Genomic DNA, 27,637 nt, shown 5'->3' with positions numbered 1-27,637 from the left:
GGTCACGAGGGACGCTATTGTGTTCAATATACACACACTGAAATTGTTATCGGGTGCCTTTAAAAAACACACACTAACCATTTCAGTATTTCATCCTTATCTGAAAGATAAACCCAAGTAAGATTTCGTGTTTCAGGGATTTTAAGTACACAGCTTGAGTAAGTTTGTATGTTTTATGTCATTTTTTTTCCTATTGCGTATTAGAGGATAACACATCGCTAACATATTTGTTCTCCTAGAAATGTCAGACTCGGACCTAGAACACTGCTAGCGTATTTGTTCTATATCCAGGCGATGTCAGTAGCTCACAGCTAACATTTGTTCTATATCCAGGCGACGTCAGTAGCTCACAGCTAACATATTTGTTCTATATCCAGGCGATGTCAGTAGCTCACAACTAACATATTTGTTCTATATCCAGGCGATGTCAGTAGCTCACAACTAACATTTGTTCTATATCCAGGCGATGACAGTAGCTCACAATTAACATTTGTTCTATATCCAGGCGATGTCAGTAGCTCACAATTAACATTTGTTCTATATCCAGGCGATGTCAGTAGCTCACAACTAACATTTGTTCTATATCCAGGCGATGTCAGTAGCTCACAACTAACATTTGTTCTATATCCAGGCGATGTCAGTAGCTCACAATTAACATTTGTTCTATATCCAGGCGATGTCAGTAGCTCACAACTAACATTTGTTCTATATCCAGGCGATGTCAGTAGCTCACAACTAACATATTTGTTCTATATCCAGGCGATGTCAGTAGCTCACAACTAACATATTTGTTCTATATCCAGGCGATGTCAGTAGCTCACAACTAACATTTGTTCTATATCCAGGCGATGTCAGTAGCTAACAACTAACATTTGTTCTATATCCAGGCGATGTCAGTAGCTCACAACTAACATTTGTTCTATATCCAGGCGATGTCAGCACCACAAAAATAGCTAACATATCTCTTCTATTTCCAGTTGATTTCCGACATCGCAAAGTTAGCTAACATATCTCTTCTATTTCCAGTTGATTTCCGACATCGCAAAGTTAGCTAACATATCTCTTCTATTTCCAGTTGATTTCCGACATCGCAAAGTTAGCTAACATATCTCTTCTATTTCCAGTTGATTTCTGACATCGCAAAGTTAGCTAACATATCTCTTCTATTTCCAGTTGATTTCCGACATCGCAAAGTTAGCTAACATATCTCTTCTATTTCCAGTTGATTTCCGACATCGCAAAGTTAGCTAACATATCTCTTCTATTTTCAGTTGATTTCTGACATCGCAAAGTTAGCTAACATATCTCTATCTCCAGGTGATTTCAGACATCGCAAAGTTAGCTAATATATCTCTTCTATTTCCAGTTGATTTCCGACATCGCAAAGTTAGCTAACATATCTCTTCTATTTTCAGTTGATTTCTGACATCGCAAAGTTAGCTAACATATCTCTATCTCCAGGTGATTTCAGACATCGCAAAGTTAGCTAACATATCTCTTCTATTTCCAGTTGATTTCCGACATCGCAAAGTTAGCTAATATACTTGTTCTAGCCATCTCCAGGCGATGTCCGACACAGACTTGGAGCAGAAAAGTGTTAGCTACGATGACGCTGTTGATGGCACCATGGTGGCTGAAGACTTGCCCATCTACGTCGAGTCCACGTCGGAGCCATACGACCCAGGAGCCATGTCGACCTATAGCGAATCCCAGACTACGTCACAACATGAGGCTAATGCCACCACTGAACAAGGTAAGTTTTCTGAATCATCCAATACACACACACACACACACACACACACACACATATTTTGTTTGTTATAGTTAAAATGTTCATATCTATTTATAATGTATTACTCAGCTTTTCAGGGTGATACTTGCACTTCCCATCAGGCTGCATAGACAAAATGATTTCGCTATTCTTGCGTAGCTTGCTAAAAAAAAGATCATTCTTATCTGGAGGCATCTTTAGGGGCGGACTGGTTATAAGGACATTTCGGGCAAATGCCCGGTGGGCCGGTACGCCAATGGGCCGAAAGGGCCTCATGGAATGCCACTATGACAATCTCTTATTAAAAAAAAAAGTGACCTTTTGAGCGCTTTGTTTGAATAAATCTTTTACAGACTAGACAGCGAAATTCAAATGTAATCTTAACACATTTTCTGTAGGTAATAGCCTACATCCGTAGACAGTACTACTATTTGTCTTCGTCCTTTTAGGATCTTCATACTTACAGATTAAAAAGCAACATAAATCCTAAATATTGCATATAACGATTTCACTCTCTGCGTAAGTACATTTATCGATACATTATCAAATTTAACCTAATGATTTTGAGGACAGCAAGGCCTATAACTGGATACCCATCATATATAATATATAATTTTGGGCCGGATTATATACAGATGCTCGGACCGAATTTGACACGCAGCCCCCCCCCTCCCCTGGGCATCATCATAAATAGCAAGCTTTTTTGGTGTCTCCGATGTACAGAATATAAAAGCAGTTATTAAAGCATGTATATTGGATCCCAATTTTTAAAATATTTTTAAAGAGTGTTTGAATTTATTACATACTGAACAAATATGGCAACAGTTTATTAAAGTTTTTGTCTTTATGAATATAATTTTTAAAATTTTATTTTCACTTGAAAAAAGCCCAGCTTTGCCACCATAGTTTCGAGTCTTTCAACACTCCGAGAGTACATTTCAAAATGTTTCCCTTCTGCTTATAAGTAAATTGCTTTCTGTGTGCGTCATTTTCTCTTAGGTTTTCATCTATTGAATGGTAGAAAAACTATAAATAGCTGGTTTTTGGCGTATCCGGTTTACAGAATAAAAAGCAATGCCTCATTTTTCATTCGCGATTGTAGACCATACCCATCAAAATGTGTCCTGCAGAGACACTTTTCAAAGCTCTTCCTTTTGTAGCAAATTTTTTTAATATAAAAAAGTTGGCAACATTGACGTTCCATTCAGCTTCCTTGTCATTTTGTTAACCGTCAGAATCCCAAATATCAGGTTGATTCGTCCATCTAGACATGCATACAGTCATACTTTCATATAGAAAACATTTTGGTATTTCGAAAGTAAACTAAACACAGTGAAGAGGTTACATGCCAATTCTAGGGAAGCTGTTCATACCTACTCATGCTGTTAACATACTGATGCCAATTTACCCATTTTCTTTCCAGAGACCGAGATCGATGACCCAGAAGGTGCCAGAAACATTGTCGACCCTGACGTGGACACTAGACCAGCCAGTGTTATCGAGGCCATAGCTGCTATGAGGCGGTCAATAATTATGCCGGACATAGACCCAGAAACACGAGCTAACCAAGAAGTCATTCATACTCGCTATGGAAGCTGTGACATACACCAGTGTGGGAGAGTGTAAGGCGTTTTTGCATTTAGCAACGCGGCGGGTGAATTAAATGTTATGGACAGAACGGCATTTAATCTTGATATGGCCCTTAGCTATTTGAGATATGGAGCCCTATAAAAGTCCGAATAGTACCAAATAGTGCCAAATTTGATGATATGGCCCTTAGCTATTTGAGATATGGAGCCCTATAAAAGTCCGAATAGTATGTTAGTGCCAAATTTGACTTTCAGATACCTAGAGGTTTAAATTAATATACAATAAAGAAGTAGACATTAAAATTATATATATTTAACTTAAAATCATAACTATTTTTTAAAAAGTCATTCATGCGCTTTTAAGGGGGAGGTGGTCAAGAAAGTGGGGGCCCTAACCTCTAGTTCAAGTAGCATTGTACATAAATAAAGCACTGATTATATATAGAGAGAGAATCAAAAGGGGCGTGTCTTGAGTCCTAGAGTAAGGAAGAATTAGCATTGTTTTACGTGGCTACGGTTTACCAGCTTTGACCTACATATTTTGCTACACATAATGCAGACAAGACCGTTGGTGATTCCTTTTCGACGTATGCTGCAGGAGGTAAAAATCTTCTGAATGAACGTCTAAATCTTAAAACAAGATACCATTTTTCTTTCTTACTAACCAGTTCCAAAAGTCTATTGGGCTGGTGTAAGTACCCGGTCTTTTGTTTGTAGCGCCAAACAGCTAGTAGAACTTAACTGATGTAGCGTATTACACTCTTAATTATTTGAAAATCACCCCAGGGTCCCCACTTGAGGGGAAGCCACTTAAGGGGAAGCCACTTGAGGGGAAACCCCACTTCAGGGGAAACCCCACTTGAGGGGAAACCCCACTTGAGGAGGGCCCCCCAAATGAGTGTTCGAAATTAAGTTTTAACATTAAGTATTACACCACTATCTCATGTCATAATGTCGAATGTCGAAATGCAAGGGCCCCCTAAAGAGGTCAAGCCCCAGGGCCTCAAATATATAGCTACGCCACTGAACTAACGTTTTAATTGTGCTTGTGTTTATGTGTAGAACCAGTATTGGCTTAGCAGAAGTGGCTCGTGGGAATATTTAAATGAGCCACTTCAAATATATACATCTACCTTTGGATACCGGTAAACGTGTTTTATGGCCATAAGTGGCCAGCTCTGCTTATTCAACCCTCTAGTTTCTTGTACTAAGACTAAGACTGCTTTATTGATCCTTATGGAAATGTGTTCGCCATTGCTGCCACAAAGACATAGCCTTTCACAATCCCATAAAATTGAAGCTGTTTGTTTGTTTGTTTTTATAAAGTTATTTGATCGTTGAACGGAGAAACTGCTGTGACAGGTTACAAGATTTTGTGAGGTCTCCTAAATGCCCGTCATTGTCCGGAGTGGTGGCCCTCTTCTTGGGCTGTGTAGTGCTGTTGTTGTATGCCGCGGCCATCCATGGCGTCGAGGTGGATATCCGACAGGTGAGAAGAAAAATGACATGCTGTGCGTAAGAGATACACTAATGCAGAGAAAACTGGTCACAACATACCGTGGTACATTGCACTACACATTTATGTCACAACATACCATGGTACACTGCACTACACATTTATGTCACAACATACCATGGTACACTGCACTACACATTTGTCACAACATACCATGGTACACTGTATTACACATTTGTCACAACATACCATGGTACAATGCACTACACATTTGTCACAACATATCATGATACACTGCACTACACATTTATGTCACAACATACCATGGTACACTGCACTACACATTTATGTCACAACATACCATGGTACACTGCACTACACATTTGTTACAACATACCATGGTACAATGCACTACACATTTGTTACAACATACCATGGTATACTGCACTACACATTTGTCACGGCATACCATGGTACACTGCACTACACATTTGTGTCACAACATACCATGGTATACTGCACTACATATTTATGTCACAACATACCATGGTACAATGCACTACATATTGTCACAACATACCATGGTACAATGCAATACACATTGTCACAACATACCATGGTACACTGCACTACACATTTGTCACGGTATACCATGGTACACTGCACTACACATTTATGTCACAACATACTATGGTACACTGCACTACACATTTGTCACAACATACCATGGTACATTGCACTACACATTTATGTCACAACATACCATGGTATACTGCACTACACATTTGTCACAACATACCATGGTACACTGCACTACACATTTATGTCACAACATACCATGGTACACTGCACTACACATTTATGTCACAACATACCATGGTACACTATACTACACTCCCTACACACACACAACGCCAAAAGAACGATAAACACCCAATCCAGTTTGAGATCACTGTCGTTGCAGGTTCTGCCAGGTTGTAGCCCCTTGTTCTACAGGGCAGGCCTTAGGCCACTGCAACCTATGCGGATGCAGTGGGCCTCGCACTTTCATAGACACTGCGCTAATTCTAGGTGTAAATTATGAAATAAAACCATTCTAACTTGTATATAATAACAGTGTTTCCGCGGCCTCCTGATGTTCTAATCTAGGGCCTCCTAGAAATTCCTGAAATTGTAAAGTATGCGAAAAAAACCTGGAAATCTCCTAAAATTTTTAAAATCTTATGAGAACTCATAAAATAGACACAATTGTCTATTTGTGGTGCCAATCCTTCGCGCAATAAAAATAAACGGCATTGTCAGCTTTCATTTAATAAAACAAATTATTGCAAAGAAGAATGTATTTTCTAATTAAAAATCTTATGACATTATGCTTATCCCTACCCAGACTGTGCCCCGCGAAATCGTTGGGGCCGGCACTGGTGTGCTACAAGTCTCCTAAGAGTCACCAATTACTGATTTTTTCCCCCGATTTGACTCCCAGAGCTTTTCCATTGTTTGGTTTAAGTCGCAAAGCAGAAGAGATTTGGATTCAAGAGTTTTCATTCCAGGAACACCATTTAATCTGATTTCCTTTCTAAAAATAAACGGGCACGACATGGCCTAAAGTGTGCCGATGTGCCAAAAAACTCAAAAACTCCTAAAAATAAACTATGAACGATCATACCGCTAGCTCTATTTTTGTCTTTAAACTATAAATCTAATACATTAACGTACCTGTGAAAAAAAAAAAACAAATTCCTTCACATTTTATTATATTAATGAACACAGACACACACAAAAAGTCTAACTTTCGACAAACATCTCATATAAGAATGTCTTTTCAACCCAGAGAATGATACTGAGGCCGAATGATTCGGTCTGGGAAAACCCGAATGGTGACATCATTCTGAGAGTGTACTACTTCAATGTAACCAACTGGATTGATGTGTTCCAACATGACGCGCGACCAATTATGGAAGAAATCGGACCTTTTGTGTACAAGTGAGTTATTACTTTGTGTCTTTATGTATTGTTACATCTGTTGTTCCTTAGTGTTATTTTTTTTGTTTCTAGAGCAGTTTTGTAACCCAAAGCAAAGACCTATACTTTTGTCTAGGGGCCGAAAGAAGAATAAAAAATAAAACAAAAAAAGCTACGAAAAGCTGAAGTTTGCTTCAAATCATATCTTATAAATTGCAGACGTTCTTAAAGAAATGACAAATGCAGGTCAACAGCCATATTTTTTTCCATTACAGAATTTTGATTCTAGATCTAGAAACTAAAATTTAAACATTTTGTGGGACAAAAATTCTGCAGCAGTGGCTCAAGCCATATCAGGTCTTAAAAAATATGTCTTGCTTGTAATAGTGTAACTTGAAAAGGGAAATAATCGCTTATTATGCTTGTTTTTTTAGAGTAAGTTAAATTGCGTTTATGTTATATAGCATTTATTTTCATACTTTAAAGATTATTCATGAATTATTTATTCAAAAATAGAATAGTTTTAAAAGCTTAAATTTTTCAAAATTTTATTTCTATACTGTAAAACTATCGCTTTAAAAAAAATGAATAAACTTCATTAGAAACGTAAATGAAATATCTATTTTTAAATTTATAAAATATGATTTTAATTAGAGATCACACATATTATATGTAATTTCTTAGCTAGATAACATGCACTTGTCACATGACCATCCTCTGACGCACTTGTTCAGGAAGGCATTTGGAGCAGTGCTCGCAACCCTTTCAGCCTGGGCGCCCCATGTATTACCCATAATACACGTGGCTTCATCACCTCAAGAAACCCTTAAGTTAGGTAGAACCAAACATCTGCAACTTCATTATGAAGTAGGGCCGGATCTAACCCGCGGGCCGTAGGATGGTACACTGTGCTCTCCAACATGCCAAATTTATTTTATGATTCTGTAACCTGTTGCGAGTTATCTCCATCTCTTTTTTTTTTATTCATCTTCTCCCCTACCATATTATTTTTGTTTAGTCTGATAGGAGCTCTCTCTTTTTTCGCAAAATAAATAAATGCCGAGTACACATAGTACATAAAAGAACTCCAAGTTGAAAACAATTTCACGTATTTCAGCATATTACATAGGTCAGTGATTTTCCACTATTTTTCCCGAAGCCTAATTTTGCTGAATGTTATTTTATTTTGGCTTCCAGAGGAACAGAAACCAGGCACGGATTGAAGTGGGCCACCAAAAATGAGTCCGTCTGCTACGCAGACACATTCGTGTACAAGTTTGATCGAAACCTGTCTGTCGCCTCCGAAGGAGTAGAGATACTGACCGTCGATCTTGAGGCTCTGGTCAGTTTGAGTTTGGTCTTGTTTTAAGCTTATTTACGATATAACATTTCTTTAAAGGTAATCTCACCTGTAGTTGAACATCTTACCTGTAGTTGAATTTCACAGTTCCATAAATCTTAAATTTCGCATTTACATAAATCTAATCACCATTAGAAAAATATCATTTGCAGATATTTTTTTCAAATTCACATTTAACTTTGAATAAATCTTAACTTTAAATAAATCTTAACTTTAAATAAATCTTACCTTTAAATAAATCTTACCTTTAAATAAATCTTACCTTTAAATAAATCTTACATTTTAAATAAATCTTACCCACAAATAAATCTTACCCACAAATAAATCTTACCTTTAAATAAATCTTACCCGAAAATAAATCTTACCCGAAAATAAATCTTACCTGAAAATAAATCTTACCTTTAAATAAATCTTACCTTTAAATAAATCTTACCCGCAAATAAATTCACCTTTACGTTCTTAGCCATCCTTAGATAAATTTTATATGTAGCATAAACATTTTATGCATAAACATCTTTACCATTAAAGACATTTTTACTTGTTTTAAATCGCACTCTGATACTGCAGCGAATTGTATTGATGATTACAAAGTTCTTCAAATTGTAGCAAAGTCATTCAAGGCCAGTGGCGTAGCAATGTGCGCGTGGGCCTGGGTTCAAGAATTTGATGACGGGCCCCCTCCCATAGATGAATATAAATATAAGAAAAAAACAATAGACCTATGCATCAGCAAATAAAAAAAAGATATTTCTATGATATAGTGTTAGAACACTCAATTCAGTTATAACGTTATCCATACAAGTAATACTGTCATAACAGTTAGTATAGCTGTCACTAAACATAAACATCAATGCACAGTGTGTATAGGACTAGTTATCATTACTTATACTATACTGGTACACAGACTCTAGCTGAAAACACGAGTTAATGTCTTGAAGTTGATATAAAGTTCGGTTTAGGAATTTTCGAATAAATTACACTATGGTGTCATCCCCAAGGCCTCAATGGATCACGAGTCATGGGCCCAAGCGCACGAAACTTCTACGCACCATGGTTTCTACGCATCATGGTTTCTACGTTACTGGTATTGGGCCCCTAATGGTCGTGAGCCCGCGTTCATTTTAACCTGTTATCGCCAAGTAAGCTACGCCATTGTTAAAGGCTCTGCTACACGCGAATTAGATCTTCAGCATTGAGTTGTACTGGTGTCCATAATCCTGTTTTGGTTAATTATACAGCCACGTGGACAGACCAATGTATCAACCCGTTCAACGTTAGGGACTCGCACGGTGCACACACTGATGAACGATGTCGTCAGACGATATTCTATCGAGGAGCTAGGTAAGCCACACGTTATATCTTCTACGTCAGTGCACGTGCGACATACTGGTCACGTGTTCAATAACAAAAACACTGATTGGCCATGATGGGCGAAGCTATGCGAGACCAGTCGTATTAGGCCTGAACTGAACACGGACTTGCAACGTCACAGCATGTGGGCAGTTTAGACCAGTAGCTCGCTGCCACGCCAAAAGTCTGAACGACTTGGCAACGAGCTATTGGTTCTCCACTGCCCACAGGTTGTGACGTCCCAGGTCAGTGTTGAGGCCAAGTATAACGATAGGCAGAATACAAAATTCTATTACTAGAAACCTGTTTCATAACATGAATGTAGCTAAATAACTGTCCTTGTATAGTATGAGGCACATCACTGAGCATCATGGCGTCGCGCTGTGAAAACTGGCGCACAGGTTGCTGAGGACAAGAGAACCACGCTGGCAGAAGAAAAACGCCAGAGAAGAAAAGCAAAGCAAACGACACTAGCTCCAGCTGGAATAACCTTCCCAGTATGCGGCCGAACATTCCGGGCTCACATGGGTCTCACATGGGTCTCACATGGGTCTCACCAGCCACATGAGGAGGCATAAAACCCCAGTGCAAAGCCCTCAGCCCCCTGGATGACAAAGTGGTCATCATCGAACCACGATGGACGAACTATATATATATTATGTACTTGTTTCATGTTTTAGTTTGGGTTTTGATTTTAAGTTTCGGACGTTTCTCCAGATATGATAATTTTCTTTTAGCTAAATCTTTAAGTTAGGTGGATAGTAGAGTAGGATTTGAACTCGGGATCATCATGAGCATATACAAGATAGGCAGCCTTCCTGTTTTTCGGGATATTGCAACAATTTTCAATCCCCCCGCCTCCCCACCTCACCACCATTATATTGTGCAGATTTGTTCCGGTATAAACCTAACACACTTCTATGCTTGCTGGCTACAAAATGTGACTTCTGTTTTATAGCTAAGTTTTTAAACTTAAATCTAATACTTTTCTATACATGTAGGCTAGAAAATGTGGCTTTTGTTTTATAACTGCCAGGTTTTAAAACTTAAATCTGATACTTTTCTATACATGCAAGAAAATGACTTCTGTTTTATAACTGTTAGGTTTTTCAAACTTTATTAGTCCTGTTTTACATTTATGTTTAAAGGGATGGGTAGCCGAGTGATATAAACCACTAGACTACTTAACTAGGAATATCGTTAAGAAATGGAGATTCAACTCGAGCTGAGTTTAGTTTGATGAGCGCCGAGAGATAGGCCTACCCTTCCACACATGTCCATAACAAAATTAAACCGTAGCGCACTAAAGCATAAAAAGACGCACAATACAAGAGCACAATTGGCTTGAATGTTTACAAGTACTATATACATGAATGTGAAGAAATAATACTAACTTTGTTTCCATAAAATCTCTTAGAAACTGAGTTCAACATCTTCAGCTCGCTTGATTATTACCCAATGGATGTAGATAATCAAACAGTGAATGTAAGTATTACGTTTTTCTTACATATATTCAGATCAATTAACCCTTAAAACGCGTGTGGTAGTTTAGCCTCTAAACATCAGAATTGTGTATGCACTCATAGTAAAACAGTTCAGCACTTTAAGGGTTAAAGAGGTTCCTTCAAAAGAGATCATTGTGTCCTACTCATAGACATAAATAAATATAGACTGGCCGAAGGAAGTAACTTCATGTAACTTGAAAACATGTACATCTATTGTTGTCGGATTTCCGAATTATGAAAAATTGCATGATCTTCATTCTTAGAGATTAAACAAAACACTAGTGAACATATTGTAATACTTGTATAGGTTATGGCTGAAATAGATATGAATACATAACTTTTATACTGCTCATAAATGCTGTATAATAAAGTACACAAAATTGCAAGTCACAAATTTTCGTTTCATAAAACTCTTTAATCGGCCAGTCTATATTTATTTATGTCTATGGTCCTACGTAATCTAGGCGTACTTGTTAATAATAAACTTAAACTCTAGGTCAGTGGTTCCCAAACCTTTTTCCATAATGGAACACCTCGCACATTCTGAGTATTTAGCGGAACACTTTGCTGATTTTTCTAGAGAAGTTAATTCACGTCGCGGCCTACTAGTTGATTAATTCCAGTAGTTCTTGTAACTCCTATTTAGGCCTTGCTGAACACTAGGGTTCCGAGGAACACAGTTCGGGAAACACTCCTCTTGGTCATTGGTTTTCCTGGCTGATTCAGGCAACCAGTGTACGCTCATGCTATAGACAATGATGAATACTAAGAGCATCATTTTAGACATTTATGATCGAATAGATCAGTGATGCCCAAACTACGGCCCGCGGGCCAGATCCGGCCCGCGACGTGCTTCTATCCGGCCCGCCAAAGCATTGGAACAAAATGTAAAAAAAAAAAAATGTAAAAATAAATGTAAAAAAAATTAATTAAAAAAAACATTTTTTTTTAAATTAAAAAATTAGAATGTTGAAAAAATAATCTCTTTCAGTTAGGACTCTCACTCATTCTTTGATGAATTCCATTTTTATGTTTGGTATTTTAATATTCATAGTAAATATTTTTTGTATTGTAAGAACACAAGTGTTGTTTTTTTTTCAATGGCAATAAAACTAGTCAGCTATTTTTAATTCTTGGAAAATTCCGCTACTGTCTTGAGCTAGCCGTGTCCTTGACATCTTGTGTGTGCAACACAGAGCATCATTGATGCATCATTTTGGGTCGTGTTCTTTTGATGTCAAAGCGATTGGTACCGCATTGTTTAACGTTTGTGATTCAATGAAATGAGAGAGCCTAAGAAACGAAAAGTGGATAGATCTTTTCTTTTTTGTGGAATATGATAGTAAGCCAACATGTTTGATTTGTAAAGAAAGTGTGGCTGTTTTTAAAGAACATACTATTAAAAGGCATTATGAATCCAAACACATAAACACACATATGGTGGCATTCTTGGTTTGAGCCGCGAAGACAAGATTGTCAAGTTACGACTAGAGATTGGGGGATGGACGAGAATATTTAACAAAAAGAGACAAGAAAATGAGTGCGATAAGGGCAAGCTACAGAGTTGCTCACATCTTAAGTACAGCAATGAAGCCTTTTTTCCGATGGCGAATTGTGTAAAAAAGTGCTTGCTAGCAGTGATGGAAGAAATGTGTCCTGAAAAGAAGAATGCAGTAGAAGCTGTCAGCCTTTCAATTACAAGACGATTGGAAGATATGGGTGAAAATCTCCATTCACAATTAAAAGACAGAGCAGCAGAATTCGAAATGTTTTGTGATGCCGCTGACGAGTCCAATGACACAACTGATACTGCGCAACTCTTGGTATTTATTCGCGGTACAAACATCAACTTTGATATAACAGAGAAGCTAGCAGCTATGAGGAGCATGCATGGCACTACAACTTGAGAAGACCTGTTCAAAGATGTGTCAACCATCATAGAGGACCTTGCTCTTCCTTGGAATAAATTGGTCGGAGTGGCTACTGATGGCGCTAGAAATATGGTTGGATGTTACAGCGGAATGGCAGCAAGAGTTATTAAAATCTCTGTGGAAAGGTTTTGAATTTGGACCATGTAATGATGATTGTGCTCAACACTGTTAATTTCATCCAATCACAGGCGTTGAATCACAGAACTTTCAAAGATTTTCTGACAGAGTCCGAATAAGAAGTCGTTCTATTTCACAGTGAAATGCGCTGGTTAAGCCTGGGAAAGGTGTTAAAACGTTTTTTTTGATTTGAGACACGAAATTTAAATATTTATGACCGATAAATCAAAACAAGTGCCACTACTGAACGACCCCTTATGGTTGTGGGATTTGGCTATTTTATGAGACATCACATCACATCTAAATGAACTCAACACCAAACTACAAGGGAAAGACAAATTGATTTCGCATGTGTATGCAGACATATGTGCTTTCCAAAAAAAAATTGCAACTCTTCATTCAACAGGCGGAAAAGGTGCATCTTGACCACTTTCCAACCTGTACCACTCTACGAAATGATAAGCAGCTAAATATGTCTTTCCCTAAATAAAGAATGATCCAACTTCTGAGGCTCTTGATGAAAAATTTCAGTGAAAGATGTGTAGATTTTCATAATTTAAAAAATGAAATCCGTCTTTTTGACAATCCGTTTGCAGCCGATGTGTCAAGTGCTCCGACAGATCTACAACTGGAACTGATTGATTTACAAAGCCAGACATCCCTGCTTGACTAATTTCAAGTGATACAGACCATTGACTTCTGCTCCATGTTACCTGCAGAAGCGTTTCTTCCAAAATAAGCGCTAAGGATGATCACAATGTTCAAGCACTTATCTGTGTGAACAAACGTTTTCAATGATGAAACGGGCGAAAACCATGTGACGTAATCGCCTCACGGATGAACATCTAGATTCAGTGCTCCAGCTTGGTGTTTCATCTATGCAGCCAGATATTCAGAAGATGGTTTTAAATAAACGCCATGCATCACATTAATTTATGTTAGTAGGTCTACAAATAAAACTATTAAAAATAGCTTATTATCTATTTTTTTTCTTTTTGGTGTTATGGCCCGCGACACGAATGCCGAAAATTAAAATGGCCTGCAGACCGAATAAGGTTGGGCATCACTGGAATAGATAGTTCAATACCTACACAATCAAGAAGTGGTTGTCAAACTGTCACGGAAACCTAATATCTGCTTTCTGGACCACTGGGTTTTTAATGGGGAACCTGTTTAAATGTACATGACCTTGACATCATCTACCCCATAGATCGCAAGATCTGAAAGGGAAACTTTACTATTATAGATCTTAAAGTTACTTGTCAATGCCCAAGAAATTCTTATCCATGCTCTCGATATGCTAATGCCAACTCTTATCGGGAAATTAAAATGTACATTTTGTTTTCATCTGCAGATCAAAAACGGCTCCGAAACATTTCGACTGTGTGTGGAAAGTGGCAGCACCAATCTCTCTCGCTTCAACAACATCTATTCTTGGAACAACAAGGAGTAGGTCACGTGATCGGTTGCTATGACATGATTAGGATTTAGTTATTTGTTTCGGGAATAGGGGGAAACGTTTTACTTAGTGACGATGACGTAAGGTTTGTTAAAAAGTAAGAACGCTTTAGGATTTGATAGAGGCAAGACTCTTTTCCTATCACAGAAAGAATAAGTAGATCTAGTAGTTTACGGACCTAGTTGACATCGGACGATTCCCTTCTTGATCATTAAACATATTTGTTGACCCAACATCAGCGTCGACTACATATCTGGATTGTTTTGGCATTTCGCCGGTGTTTGAAGGTTACCTCCTGTTTTATTTCATTGTTTGTATTTGACACGGCGGAAGAGCCACAACACACTACACACACACTTACCGAAAAACATACAGAGGAAAAACAAATCCCCCCCTAGCTCTAGTTACTTCCCCTAACCTGTCTCTTGGTCTGTCAGACTGTTGGGGGCACCACACATGATCTGACGATCGTCTCTCTCCTGGATTAGATTCTCTTACATCCATTCCTTAATGTTCTTTTTTCTACGGTACTGTTCCCTGCAGATTTATTTTAGTATATTCAAAAAATAATTAGTAGTCACCAGGTCCTCGAATATTTTGGAAACCAATATAGAGTATGAACATCTATGTATTGAATCTAAAAAGCCAATTTGGTTTATTTGATCAGCATCCATTTCTCTCTACCTAAAAAGCATTTTAAAAATATTGTAATTTTATTTAAAGTGGGTACAAGTCATCTGGTGATAGCTTTTAAATCCAGTTGTGACGAGTTACGAATTAGTTTAAATATACTGTTACAAAAAAAAAAGTTTTACATTTTAAAATATAAATATTTTTACTTTTTGAGTTGTGAGAGGACCTTATTTTTAATACCTCAGTAATTCTTAAACCACTTGACATAGATAGAGGAAGTAACCCTTATCTTACCTTATATGATACAGACGTTACTTCAAAAAAGATGATTACGTCATACGCGTCATGCATTTAGTCATGCATATTAACCAATGACCTAAACTCCGGCAAGTCATTGGTTTTCCTAGCTCGCTCAGGCAACCCATTCCATGCTCTAATAGCACTAGGGAAGAAGGAGCTTTTGTACTAATTTGTCCTAGCATATGGAACGAGGAATGTGCCTTTATCTTTGTGTCTTTCAGAGTATTTTATTAAATTTTGTTTTTTTGTATTTGAAGATTATGGTTCAGTGTTTCATGTATAATTGCTACTTTACTTTTGAGTCTTCTGTCCTGAAGGCTTTCTAAATTTAGTGATTTTACTAAAGATGTTACTCTAGTCAAATGTGAATATTCGTTTGTTATGAATCACTGCTCTATTTTGTGTCTGTTCCAGTGTCTTAATGTTTTCTTGAATTGAGGGGTCCCAAACAGAGTATGGGCACGACATGGCCTGAATTGTGCCAAAAGCCAAAAACCAAACCTTTAAAATAAGGATGAACTCGTTCACATTTTAACCATGGTACACTTTTTTTTTTTGGGGGGGGGGGCGATTAAGTACAAGTTCCGCCGTAAAACTGCTCGAATCTGAACCTAAGCAGTCTCGTGTTCGAAGCTCGGAAAGCTGGGACTTTCGGAATGTTTAGCCACACCCGTCGGTCAACTCAACTTTAATGAGTACCTGAATTTGGTTGAGGAAAGGTCAAGGCAGTTGGTCGTTGTGCTGGAAGTTAAACGTAGTCCGAAATTATTTTTTTTAGATCATCTGCCCTATAGATCGCAATGTCTGCACGGAGTACTTTACTTTTATATTAATATTAGCTTGCAGCTATAAAGTTGAAACTTTCTGGTCTGTCTTGTTTCAGAAACTTGGACTACTGGTCAACTAAAGAAGCCAACCAAATCTATGGTCGTGGTAAGTGAGGCTAGTTTAATACCCCCCCCCCAGCCCGTTATACGTCTCGTAGATTAATTCCATAGCTCAAATTTCTGACTCTCCTTTTACCTTACCCCACCCCAGTTGAAATATTTTAAACTGAAATTAAATGGGTGTGTTCCTTCGTTGGAGACAGTGTATTTGAACACTAGCAACGGAAAGAGGATTTCCAACATGGCTGGCCAATTGAACAAGTTTTGTTTGAAACCTTTCAGGTGGCTCCAGTTATCCATAAATTGAAATGTCCCGTTGTACGTCATCTTTTCTTGTGTCAGATCGAGACCAATCGTCATAGAAAGTTTGAACACTGATATGCAGCGTCACAACCTGTGGGCAGTGTGGACCAATAATTCGTCGCTTACATAACAGGTCTGTACAACGTGGCGACGAGCTAATGATCTCCACTGCCCACGGGTTGCGATGCCCCAGGTCAGTGTTAAGGCCTACAACTAATGGTCTTGGTCTGCTCTTGTAGAGATTTTCATACACGAAAGCCAATCCATAAATAATAAGCTTTTTCATGTATCCGATATACGAAGCGAAGTGTTTTAATAAACAATTTTCTTCATCACGGGACATCTTTTCATTTGTTGCACACAGTAGTTAGTTGGTTAGCTACAGTAATGTGTCAATATGGCGTCCCTGTCTCGATTTGGAAACCTAACCTTCCTCTTTGCATTTGTTTACATTTTCAATTAAGGTTAGCCTACATTTTATCTCCACCATATTTCTTATCATCGCTTTCTCTTCTTTTCTTTTAAACTAAATTGTATTGATTAAAGAAAGTAAACCGATTCTTAAAAATTGAATGTAAACAGAAAATAAAACCGTGATAGCTTCAGTGCGACAATCTCCAATTGTCATGATATTTCAATCACGATATATGGGACGGCTTGGTTTGAAGCCTTCGCTGGGCTGAAGTTGGCCTCAATCCGTAATTTATCCATCACTGCAGACTGCACTGCACTAGAAGTTGTCTAACAGTATTTTGTTTCAGATGGCACATCATTCCTACCATTTGTGAGCTCATCCAGTCGTCTGGTGATTTTCGATCCGCGTATGTACAGGTAAGAGTTCGTATGTCATTTCAATTTGCGGAAGGCCAGATGGTAATGTAAAAATAGTTATAAATTAACCTTTTCATTGCGATTTTTCGCTAAATTAAATTAGTGAAAGAAATATGATAGACTTTTGAAAGCATATTTATTTAGTCTCAATTATACGTAACTACAAAACACCAGAACTGCCAAATATTGGTATTTAATTATGTTTAATAAAGAGCGTATTATTTCACTTCTTTAAAAACTGTAGTGTTACTGTATTAGTCTTTTAAAAAAATTGACCGTAGAGTTTATGTAACTAGATCTGTGTTTGTTTCACAATTATTTTACAGAAAGTTTTTTCTTGAATACAAGGAGGTGACATCTTCGTATGGTATCGATATTCATCGCTATATCATTCCCGATTCCGAGTTCTCTAATGACACTCAGCATGCATATTCAAACGATACCGTTGAGGAAGACTTCGAAAATCAAACAGCCCACTTCCTCGGACTTCAACAAGCTGCTGATGGAAACTCGGCAGACGAAAGTGCCAGAACTGTAGCAGAACTTCGAGAAGACGAGCCTTTGACCCGGATCAATGGTAACGGTTACTGTACGCCTGATTGTGTACCGTCTGGACTCTATTCAATACGTACTGTTAAAGATAGTGAGTGATTTTTCTATTAGAGTTTTCATTAATTGGTGAAACTATAAATAACTGGCTTTTTTTTTGGTGCATCCGGTGTAAAGAATAATGGGAGCGTTGAAAATCTGTTTTTTTTAAGCATATGTTAATTTATGTGTACGTTGTGTAACCTCTTCCGGTTGTAATACAAAATGATTTCAACATAGAACTATTACATTTTCATACTATGACTTAACTCTTTCGATAATTGTGCTATATAAAAAGAGCATACATTCCCCTTTTATTCTATATACAGCAGCGAGTCATGGACAACCTCTACACAAAACAAGAGAGAAAACTTAACTCATTCCACTTGCGCTGCCTTCGAAGGATCTTAAAAATAACATGGAAAGAAAGAGTGTGTAATACTGAGATCCTCGCGAGAACGAGCCTTCCCAGCATCTTTACAGTCCTCAGGCAATGCTGCCTGCGCTGGCTCGGACATGTTCGCCGGATGGAGGACAATCGCATCACGAAAATCATTCTGTACGGCAACTTGCGTCTGGCTCAAGAAAAACTGATCGCCCCCACCTCCGTTATGTTGATGTGATAAAAGGGGATTTAAAATCAGTGAACATTGATACTGACCATTGGGAAGACATAGCCTTAGACCGCACTAGTTGGAGAGAGACGGTGACCAAGAAAGCTATAGACAGCGAGAAAACATGGACCTCGATTCTTGAAGAAAAGCGTGCCACACGGAAAATGGCTAGCTCCTCTACCATCAAAGCGAAAGCCACCTTGACCTGCAATATATGTGGACGGGAGTGTCTCTCTAAAATAGGGCTCCACAGCCATATGAAAAAGTGTTCGAGATGAACCGTAGTTGTTTCACGACTGAAGGAGGCCAATGAATACCAAATAAAATATTTTCTGATAACGAATTTATAGAACTTTGATCATAACAGGGAAGTGAAATACAAATGAACAAAATGAACAATTCCGTCAGATCAAATATGGAAAATAATAAGGCCTATGGAGAGAATTAAAACTTGTTTGAAAACAAAAGGGGAACTTTAATAAAGACTTAATACAAACTTCTTTGCATAACGATTTTTCAAAAACCATTACCCAGTTCTCTTATATTTACTTGGCAACAATAAAGTTACTGCCCTTGAACTTTGGTAAATCAGACAATACATAGCCACTATTTACGCAATCACAGCACATCGAACGATATACGAGAATGATATAAAGGGTTTTTAATTTACTTTATTATTTATTTACTAATACTACTGTACACTGTTTATCTTTGTACACATAGTACTACCGTGAACAGTTTTGCAATTCATTTATTTTTACTGTATCTGGTTCATAAGAAAGCATTACATATTTTGCCATTAGTTCTTATGGTTCGGTGTTCAAACAAAACGGTTTTCGACTAATATTCTGGAATGAAATATGGTCGAGGGCCGAGATACTACCGTATACGTAAATTTGGTTAAATAGTTAAGATGAATAGTGTATTTTTGTTGTTTTTTAACCTAGTAAAGTTCTTTAACTTCAAAACTGGAGATTCCATTGATAGCGTGAAAAAAAATATTTAGAGCTGAATTTTTTTACAACAGGGCGTTTAAAATGTTTGAAATGAACGATTCTGTTAAAAAAAAACAACAAATCTTAATGTTGTATAAAACACACCAAGAATACAACTAAAATGTTTGAAGATTAACTTCAAGTCTTGGTGTAGTAAGTAGTTGTTTAGTAAATCGTAGTGTAGTAGGTCGTAGTGTAGTAGGTCGTAGTGTAGTTTAGTCAGTAGGTCGAAGTGTAGTAGGTCGTAGTGTAGTAGGTCGTAGTGTAGTAGGTCGTAGTGTAGTAGGTCGTAGTGTAGTAGGTCGTAGTGTAGTAGGTCGTAGTGTAGTAGGTCGTAGTGTAGTAGGTCGTAGTGTAGTTTAGTCAGTAGGTCGAAGTGTAGCAAGTCGAAGTGTAGTAGGTCGTAGTGTAGTAGGTCGTAGTGTAGTTTAGTCAGTAGGTCGAAGTGTAGTAGGTCGAAGTGTAGTAGGTCGTAGTGTAGTAGGTCGTAGTGTAGTAGGTCGAAGTGTAGTAGGTCGTAGTGTAGTAGGTCGTAGTGTAGTAGGTCGTAGTGTAGTAGGTCGTAGTGTAGTAGGTCGTAGTGTAGTAGGTCGTAGTGTAGTAGGTCGTAGTGTAGTAGGTCGTAGTGTAGTTTAGTCAGTAGGTCGAAGTGTAGCAAGTCGAAGTGTAGCAAGTCGAAGTGTAGCAAGTCGAAGTGTAGCAAGTCGAAGTCTAGCAAGTCGAAGTGTAGCAAGTCGAAGTCTAGCAAGTCGAAGTGTAGCAAGTCGAAGTGTAGCAAGTCGAAGTGTAGCAAGTCGAAGTGTAGCAAGTCGAAGTGTAGCAAGTCGAAGTCTAGCAAGTCGAAGTCTAGCAAGTCGAAGTGTAGCAAGTCGAAGTGTAGCAAGTCGAAGTGTAGCAAGTCGAAGTCTAGCAAGTCGAAGTCTAGCAAGTCGAAGTCTAGCAAGTCGAAGTGTAGCAAGTCGAAGTGTAGCAAGTCGAAGTCTAGCAAGTCGAAGTCTAGCAAGTCGAAGTGTAGCAAGTCGAAGTCTAGCAAGTCGAAGTGTAGCAAGTCGAAGTGTAGCAAGTCGAAGTGTAGCAAGTCGAAGTCTAGCAAGTCGAAGTCTAGCAAGTCGAAGTCTAGCAAGTCGAAGTCTAGCAAGTCGAAGTGTAGCAAGTCGAAGTCTAGCAAGTCGAAGTCTAGCAAGTCGAAGTCTAGCAAGTCGAAGTGTAGCAAGTCGAAGTCTAGCAAGTCGAAGTCTAGCAAGTCAGCAAGTCGAAGTGTAGCAAGTCGAAGTGTAGCAAGTCGAAGTGTAGCAAGTCGAAGTGTAGCAAGTCGAAGTGTAGCAAGTCGAAGTCTAGCAAGTCGAAGTGTAGCAAGTCGAAGTGTAGCAAGTCGAAGTCTAGCAAGTCGAAGTCTAGCAAGTCGAAGTGTAGCAAGTCGAAGTGTAGCAAGTCGAAGTGTAGCAAGTCGTAGTGTAGCAAGTCGAAGTGTAGCAAGTCGTAGTGTGGCAAGTCGTAGTGTAGTGCAATGAGCACTATTGATACACAAGTGTTGGACGTTCCACCGGAACTTATTATTACGTCCTAGTTCAAGGGAAGGGGATGGAAGCGGGCGAGGTTCAAGCCTGGGACCATCTTGACAGCCAGATGAGCATGCCACTCGACCAGTCAACCATCCATACATGTCATGCATGCTCCTCCCCAACCTATACACAAACTTTTCAAACTGACTTGTTCCTAATATCTCCCCAGACCAGCCTCTCTTCCTTTCACTGCCCCACTTTCTTGGAGCTGACCAGTACTACACGAATCAAACTCTGGGGATGAAACCAGACGAGTCCAAACACAGACCAGGTTTTGACGTACACCCGGTGAGTTATGACCCTTGACTTTTTTTAGTTTTTTGTGTACCTCCAAAAGTTTCTAGGATCGTATCATGCATTTCATGACAATTAGGTTGAAGCATGCCTCGTTTCCAAAACGAGATTGCCTGTCTAGTTTCCAAAACGAGATTGCCTGTCTAGTTTCCAAAACGAGATTGCCTGTCTAGTTTCCAAAACGAGATTGCCTGTCTAGTTTCCAAAACGAGATTGCCTGTCTAGTTTCCAAAACGAGATTGCCTGTCTAGTTTCCAAAACGAGTTTGCATGCCTCGTTTCCAAAACGAGATTGCATGCCTCGTTTCCAAAACGAGATTATAAATAGTAAAGCATTTCGAAGCTGACGAATGTAAAAGCTAGCCGACTAGATGGTAGAAGTGCTGGATTTATCTAAATACAACATTAGTTATAGCTTAGGGCCCTTTATGTTTCCAGGAAGAAGAAAGAACAAATGAAAAATTGCCTTATGTTGATTACAAGGGGACCCATATCTCAAAAAGCCTTAGGGCCTTATCAGATTGAAATTCGGACCTTGAGATTGTAGTGACAGCTTATAGTTTAGAGAGTAAAATAAAATTTAGAGAGTAAAATTATTTTTCTTTTTAGTTTAGAGAGTAAAGTTTCTAGGCTAGAGAGTAAAGTGAAAGTTTCTAGGCTAGAGAGTAAAGTGAAAGTTTCGAGGCTAGAGAGTTCTACTCTGTCTATAGTATGAAGAAATGGATGTACTCTGTCTATAGTATGAAGAAATGGATGTACATTGTGCCTTAATAGTATAAAAAATGTATTTAAAAAGTTGTTTTTTTTTATTTAAAATTATCAGCCCTTGGCATAATATTTTTCTTAATCGATCCTTTTGGTTTAGTACAAATTGTCTCTGGCTAATTAATTGCTCACTTATTCTTAGAGATTGATTTACGTTTGACCATGACCTTTGCTCTGTTTCAGTTGACTGGTCGAGTGTTTCGACAGCTCAGAAGACACCAGTTGGTGGTGCTTATCGACTTGATTGACACCAAGTACTATATACCAACGTACTGGATAGAATACGTAATGCTTTAGTCTTGTTTGTCATTATTAGCACAGTTCAGTCGAATCTTATCTTATACATTACAGACGTTCATTGTCGTTAGCACAGTTCAGTCGAATCTTATCTTATACATTACGGACGTTGATTGTCGTTAGTGCAGTTCAGTCGAATCTTATCTTATACATTGCAGACGTTCATTGTCGTTAGCACAGTTCAGTCGAATCTTATCTTATACATTACAGACGTTCATTGTCGTTAGCACAGTTCAGTCGAATCTTATCTTATACATTACAGACGTTCATTGTCGTTAGCACAGTTCAGTCGAATCTTATCTTATACATTACAGACGTTCATTGTCGTTAGCACAGTTCAGTCGAATCTTATCTTATACATTACAGACGTTCATTGTCGTTAGCACAGTTCAGTCGAATCTTATCTTATACATTACAGACGTTCATTCAAAAGTCAAGATTACGACGTCCTTCACGTATGTAACTCCTCTTTCGTGGTCGAAGATGAGCACATTTTTATTTCCTATGCAGTGGCGTAGCTAGGGTGGGGGAAGGAGGGGGAAGAATCTGAAAATCCCCCCGGGCCCCCTCTTGAGAGAGGCCACAAAATGTGTTTTTTTACATTAAAAATTAAATATTACGCAAAATGCAGGGGCCCCAAAGAGGTCAAGCCCCCCCCCCCTCCCCGGGCCTCCAGATGATGGAAAATTCCTAGCTACGCCCCTGTTCCTATGGACTCGAAGATGAATGTAAAGTCCAATCCTCGCTTTAATAAAAAAAAAAGCCGCTGCATGGGTGGGTGTGGTCAGTTGCAGAAAGGCCTGCTTCTTCTCTCAGCTTTTTATTGGTTCGACGCTCTCTCGCCCTGGCCACTCGTCTTGTTGCAAATCTTCCTACGCGTATCAATGCGTTAAACCAGTCATGCATGCTAATTAGAGACTTAAAATGCTAAGTCATTGGTTTTGCTGGCTGATTCAGGCAACCCAATCCATGCTCTAATGGTACTAGGGAAGAAGAAGCACTTGTGCGAATTTGTCCTAGCATATAGAACAAGAAATGTGCCTTTTAAGGTTCTTGCATGTGCATCACTTGGGTCATCTGAAATTCATACCACTTCACTAAGTAACCTTTTTTGTTTTTAAACTTCAATAGTTTATTGCAGTGATGCCCAAAATACGGCCCGCGGGCCAGATACGGCCCGCGTCGTGGTTCCATCCGGCCTGCAGAAACGTCGACACAAAGTGTAGAAAATACCCCCTCTTTTTTTAAAGTTGAAAAGTATCTTGAAGTACGTTAGGGCCTCTCCTTTTCTCTGATGGATTGGTACAAGGGCCTTTAACATTATAACTTGTACGTTATGTAATGGAAGACCTGAAGAAACTCTGAATTTAGAATCTACCTGGAAAAGTTGAACGGATCTTTAATTCTATTGTGAAACGTGATAATAAGCCAACATATTTGATTTATAAAGAAAGTTTGGCTGTTTTAAAAATAAACAACATATAAACGGCATTATAAAACAAATATGTCGTCCTTCTTGGTTTGAGTCTGAGATACAATGATTGTTAAACTACGCCTAGAGATTGGAGGAGAAACAAAAGAAGACAATGATTTGTTGGTAAGCTGGCTACAATGTCGCTCGCATTTTAAGTAGAGGCGCGTAAAAACAAAAAGATACATTTCAGATATCCCATTAATTAATGTAAGCAGGCTACTAGATCCAGAGGTTTCTAATAAAATTGTTTCAGTTCAATTTTATTTCGGTTTTGTACCTTTTCGGTCTTGTGGCCCGCGACACGAGTGTCGGAAAGTGAAATGGCCCGCAGGTCGAATTACGTTGGGCATCACTAGTTTATTGGAACTAAAGCTTGCAATGAATTTAAATATTTAAATTTTACATTTTCTCGCACAATGCCTTTTAATGTAAGGATACTTTTTAAGACTGCACCGTTTCACTTTAACAAATGTAAACGAGACTAGCTCAACACTCATTCGCCGAGCTTAAAAGGTTGATAACCGCTGACTTGTAGGCCCTACGCCCTATGTGCCAAAAATCCAAAATATTAGATATCTAGGCCTACATGTATATGTAACTATAGCTATTTGGTTTGAGAGAGACATTTTTTAAAATATTTTTTTTTTCTTACAACCGAATGTTTACAAAATCAGTTTTCAATTCTCCCATAAAGTTCAAAGGTTTGCATTTCAGTGAAGACATTCGAACATAGTTTTGAAACCTACTAAAATGTTATCAGGTTTTGTTTTTTAACCTGCTAAATATGTTATTAATCAGTATTTGAACTGCTAAATATGTTGATCCGGATTTAGTTTTTAACCTACTAAATATGTCAATTAGCCTTTAAACTGTCAAATATGTTGGTCTGGATTAAAAACTTTTCAATATTTTGGTCAGGATTTGACAGCTAGTAAAGAAATCATCGACGAAGCTTATTGGTTCAGCTTCAAGTATTACGCCCTGCACGTGCTGATGTACTTCCTGTTGGCGATAGCGGGACTTTGTCTCATCCACGTGATAATGGCGGCGGCCAAGAAGTGTTGCACTTTGGACTGCTGTAAGTTTACGTTCATTACAATTGCTGAAGAGAGACGAGCCCCCACTTTGTGAGTACTGTGACTCTCGCCTCACCGTGGAACATATCCTCGTTCACTGCCCCAGATACCAGGATGTCAGGGAGAAATATTTTTAGAGCCACTGACTTAAAAACACTATTCGATAATGTCGACCCTGGGAAGGTACTGGGCTTTATCCGGGAAGTGGGGTTGTCTACGAAGATCTGATTTATGAATTTGTGAACATGTACTATCTACATTAGATTTTTACCAAATTATTAAATTTTTACTACCTTTACTATTTTAACTGTGAATAGACCTTGATTTTAATGATGATACTGTATAGAATTTAGCCCTTGTTATCTAGAGAGAGAGAGTAGTCCTTAAGGCAATGCAGGCACGACATGGCCTAAAATTGTGCTAATGTGCCTAAAACCAAAACCAAACCCAAACCATTATTACAATTGTCTAAGTCTGTATATCAGATTAGTGTGTGTGTGTGTGGGGGGGGGCATCGAAGCTTAGAGCAGAGCTGATTGGAGAAGGGAAGTACCTGATGGGAACGTCTGGAAGTCGAGACCCACATCCAAATGCAATGGGAATTTCCCTTTCTCTTGGTAAGCTACGCCACTTATCAGGATAACTTTTTGAACTTTCGGATGTTAGACAGCCCAATATATATAGGCCTATAATAACATACATACAATTATGTATGAAAAAAAAAAGGTTAACTACTTCAAGATCATTAACTTTTTGATATCAGGCGCAATAATGGTGAGATGAATTCTAAAATCTGATGTGGCCTCAAAGCCTGTTTGTAGGCTATCACTTTGTTTCAAGAAAATCCTGCTGCGCTTTAAATAGTCTGTAGGAAACTGCAGAAAAATAACGATAGCTTGTTTGGTTTTTTTGAAATATTCTGGTACTCTTCAAACTAGGTCAGTTCAAAGTTCATAGTGAAGTTCTTTTACAAAAAAAGGTTCCTTTACCAAGAGCAGCTAATCAAATCAAATCGTTTGTTTTTTTTATTTACTCATTAACTTGATTAATCTTCAGGCCTACTAGTTAATTATTTCAGTAGTTCGTGGAACACATAGTCAGGCCTCAGTTTGGGAAACACTGGGTTGGATGGTTCAGAGTAAAGTTAAGTTCCCCTATCAGACCTTGCGATCAATGGGGCAGATGTTAAGGTCATCTATTTCTTTGGCCAGGAGCAAGGTGTCATGTGGCCAGCACAACGACCAACCGCCTTTCTTTTCCCCAACTAAAGTCAGGTGCCCATTTGAGCTGGGTGGACTCAGGGGCGCCCTAAAAAATCCAGGATTTCAAAATCCCAGTCCTCACCAGGATTCGAACCCAAGACTCCAGATGCGGAAGCTAAGCTCTTAACCATTCAGCCACCACGCCACCCTTGAGGGTTAAGATAACTAATCCTATATCTGTGAACCGCGAAGTGGTTTCCAGATCAGGCAACTCTCCAGATAGTTCGTGTGCTAGTATGTTCATATTACGTCATTGTTTGTTGTGATGTTTTGTGAGAAAGTAATTAACAGGAAGTGAGGCAATAAAAAAGGAGTCTTCTATGTCTATTTGTATAAACACGAAGTCTCTGTTATTATTATTATTATTTATTAATGTCTACAGTATGTTATATATTTATCGGTGACAACAGAACAGTTCGTTTTGTAAATTGTTCTGGAGTCAGCATCTTGCTCTGGAATCTTCCTATAAAATAATTTGAGATCCCTAAATTTAATGAAAATGGGATGTCATTTTGACGTGGGTCTGCCATTTAGCTTATTAAGCAGGTTGTACTATTTTAGCGTACTCCTAGTAACGTTGCCTCCACATCGTACGTCCACAGGTCAAAGCAGATATCAAGACTTAAGACCCAGAGCCCCATGTTGTTGTCACTGCTGTACACCCTTCTACCGGAGATTTACCTACTTCATGTTTCGCATTGGGGCTGATGATTGACAGTGCACATTGAGACGATTGACAATGCTTAGCCTCCTGTGTGATCTTCTCCATCGAAATGTTGTAATTTATTATCCCAAAATGTTATCCTACATTGTTATCCTTCATTGTTATCCTAGTCTATCGTTGCCAAAAAATGTCCACAAAAAGGTCAGAGGTGAAGAGCACTAAACTCCACAATTACCATTGTTTCATAATTGGTATTGACATTATACTGTGAAAGTGTTTAAAGTATTACAATAAAGTTATATTATTATTTGTAAACTTGTTTTTTTAACTGTTTTTTTTCTTGTGTTTTACTTCCCTCTCTGTCAATCAACTCATCTAATTTTACACTGTAGTCGGCTACTCTAATTAGAAATGTGCCAAGGGAGTACCTGCTCAGACTCAGTGGCGTAGCTATGGTGGGGAAGGTGGGCCCCCACTTGAGGGGGCCCAAAATTAGTGTTATTCACACTTAAAAATTAAATATTACGTAAAATGCAGGGGCCCCCAAAGAGGTTAATCCCCCCGGCCCCCAAACGATGGAATATTCCTAGCTA

The 27,637-nt window shown here is 38.4% G+C and overlaps 1 protein-coding gene across 2 annotated transcripts; it reads left to right on the top strand.

The window, feature by feature from the left end:
* LOC106057325 (lysosome membrane protein 2-like) lies at positions 1 to 27,353 on the top strand. Of its 2 annotated transcripts, XM_056039724.1 has the most exons (16): positions 1 to 158; positions 1,554 to 1,753; positions 3,195 to 3,393; positions 4,687 to 4,849; positions 6,648 to 6,799; positions 7,976 to 8,120; positions 9,377 to 9,479; positions 10,906 to 10,973; positions 14,396 to 14,490; positions 16,317 to 16,366; positions 17,385 to 17,454; positions 17,781 to 18,097; positions 21,383 to 21,501; positions 22,455 to 22,556; positions 24,961 to 25,120; positions 26,983 to 27,353. In XM_056039724.1, exons 2-16 carry the CDS (start codon positions 1,567 to 1,569, stop codon positions 27,093 to 27,095), a joined length of 2,043 nt encoding a protein of 680 aa, XP_055895699.1. In that variant the 5' UTR covers positions 1 to 158; positions 1,554 to 1,566; the 3' UTR covers positions 27,096 to 27,353. The 2 variants fall into 2 exon arrangements, with proteins under 2 accessions (XP_055895699.1, XP_055895700.1); XM_056039725.1 differs by lacking the exon at positions 1 to 158 and having other exon boundaries at positions 1,488 to 1,753.
* Positions 27,354 to 27,637: the final 284 nt, after the last annotated feature.

Source organism: Biomphalaria glabrata, chromosome 8, assembly GCF_947242115.1.
Source record: "Biomphalaria glabrata chromosome 8, xgBioGlab47.1, whole genome shotgun sequence".
Lineage (NCBI taxonomy): Eukaryota > Metazoa > Mollusca > Gastropoda > Planorbidae > Biomphalaria > Biomphalaria glabrata.
This window is presented reverse-complemented; position numbering and strand designations above follow the sequence as displayed.

What these genes read in the sequence shown, in the direction of transcription:
- LOC106057325 (XM_056039724.1), top strand. Translation starts at nt 1,567, where the DNA reads ATGTCCGACACAGACTTGGAGCAGAAAAGTGTTAGCTACGATGACGCT. An exon ending in CCGTCGATCTTGAGGCTCTG is followed by an intron (nt 8,121 to 9,376) that starts GTCAGTTTGAGT and finishes TTAATTATACAG; the next exon opens with CCACGTGGACAGACCAATGT. An exon ending in GTGTTGCACTTTGGACTGCT is followed by an intron (nt 25,121 to 26,982) that starts GTAAGTTTACGT and finishes GTACGTCCACAG; the next exon opens with GTCAAAGCAGATATCAAGAC.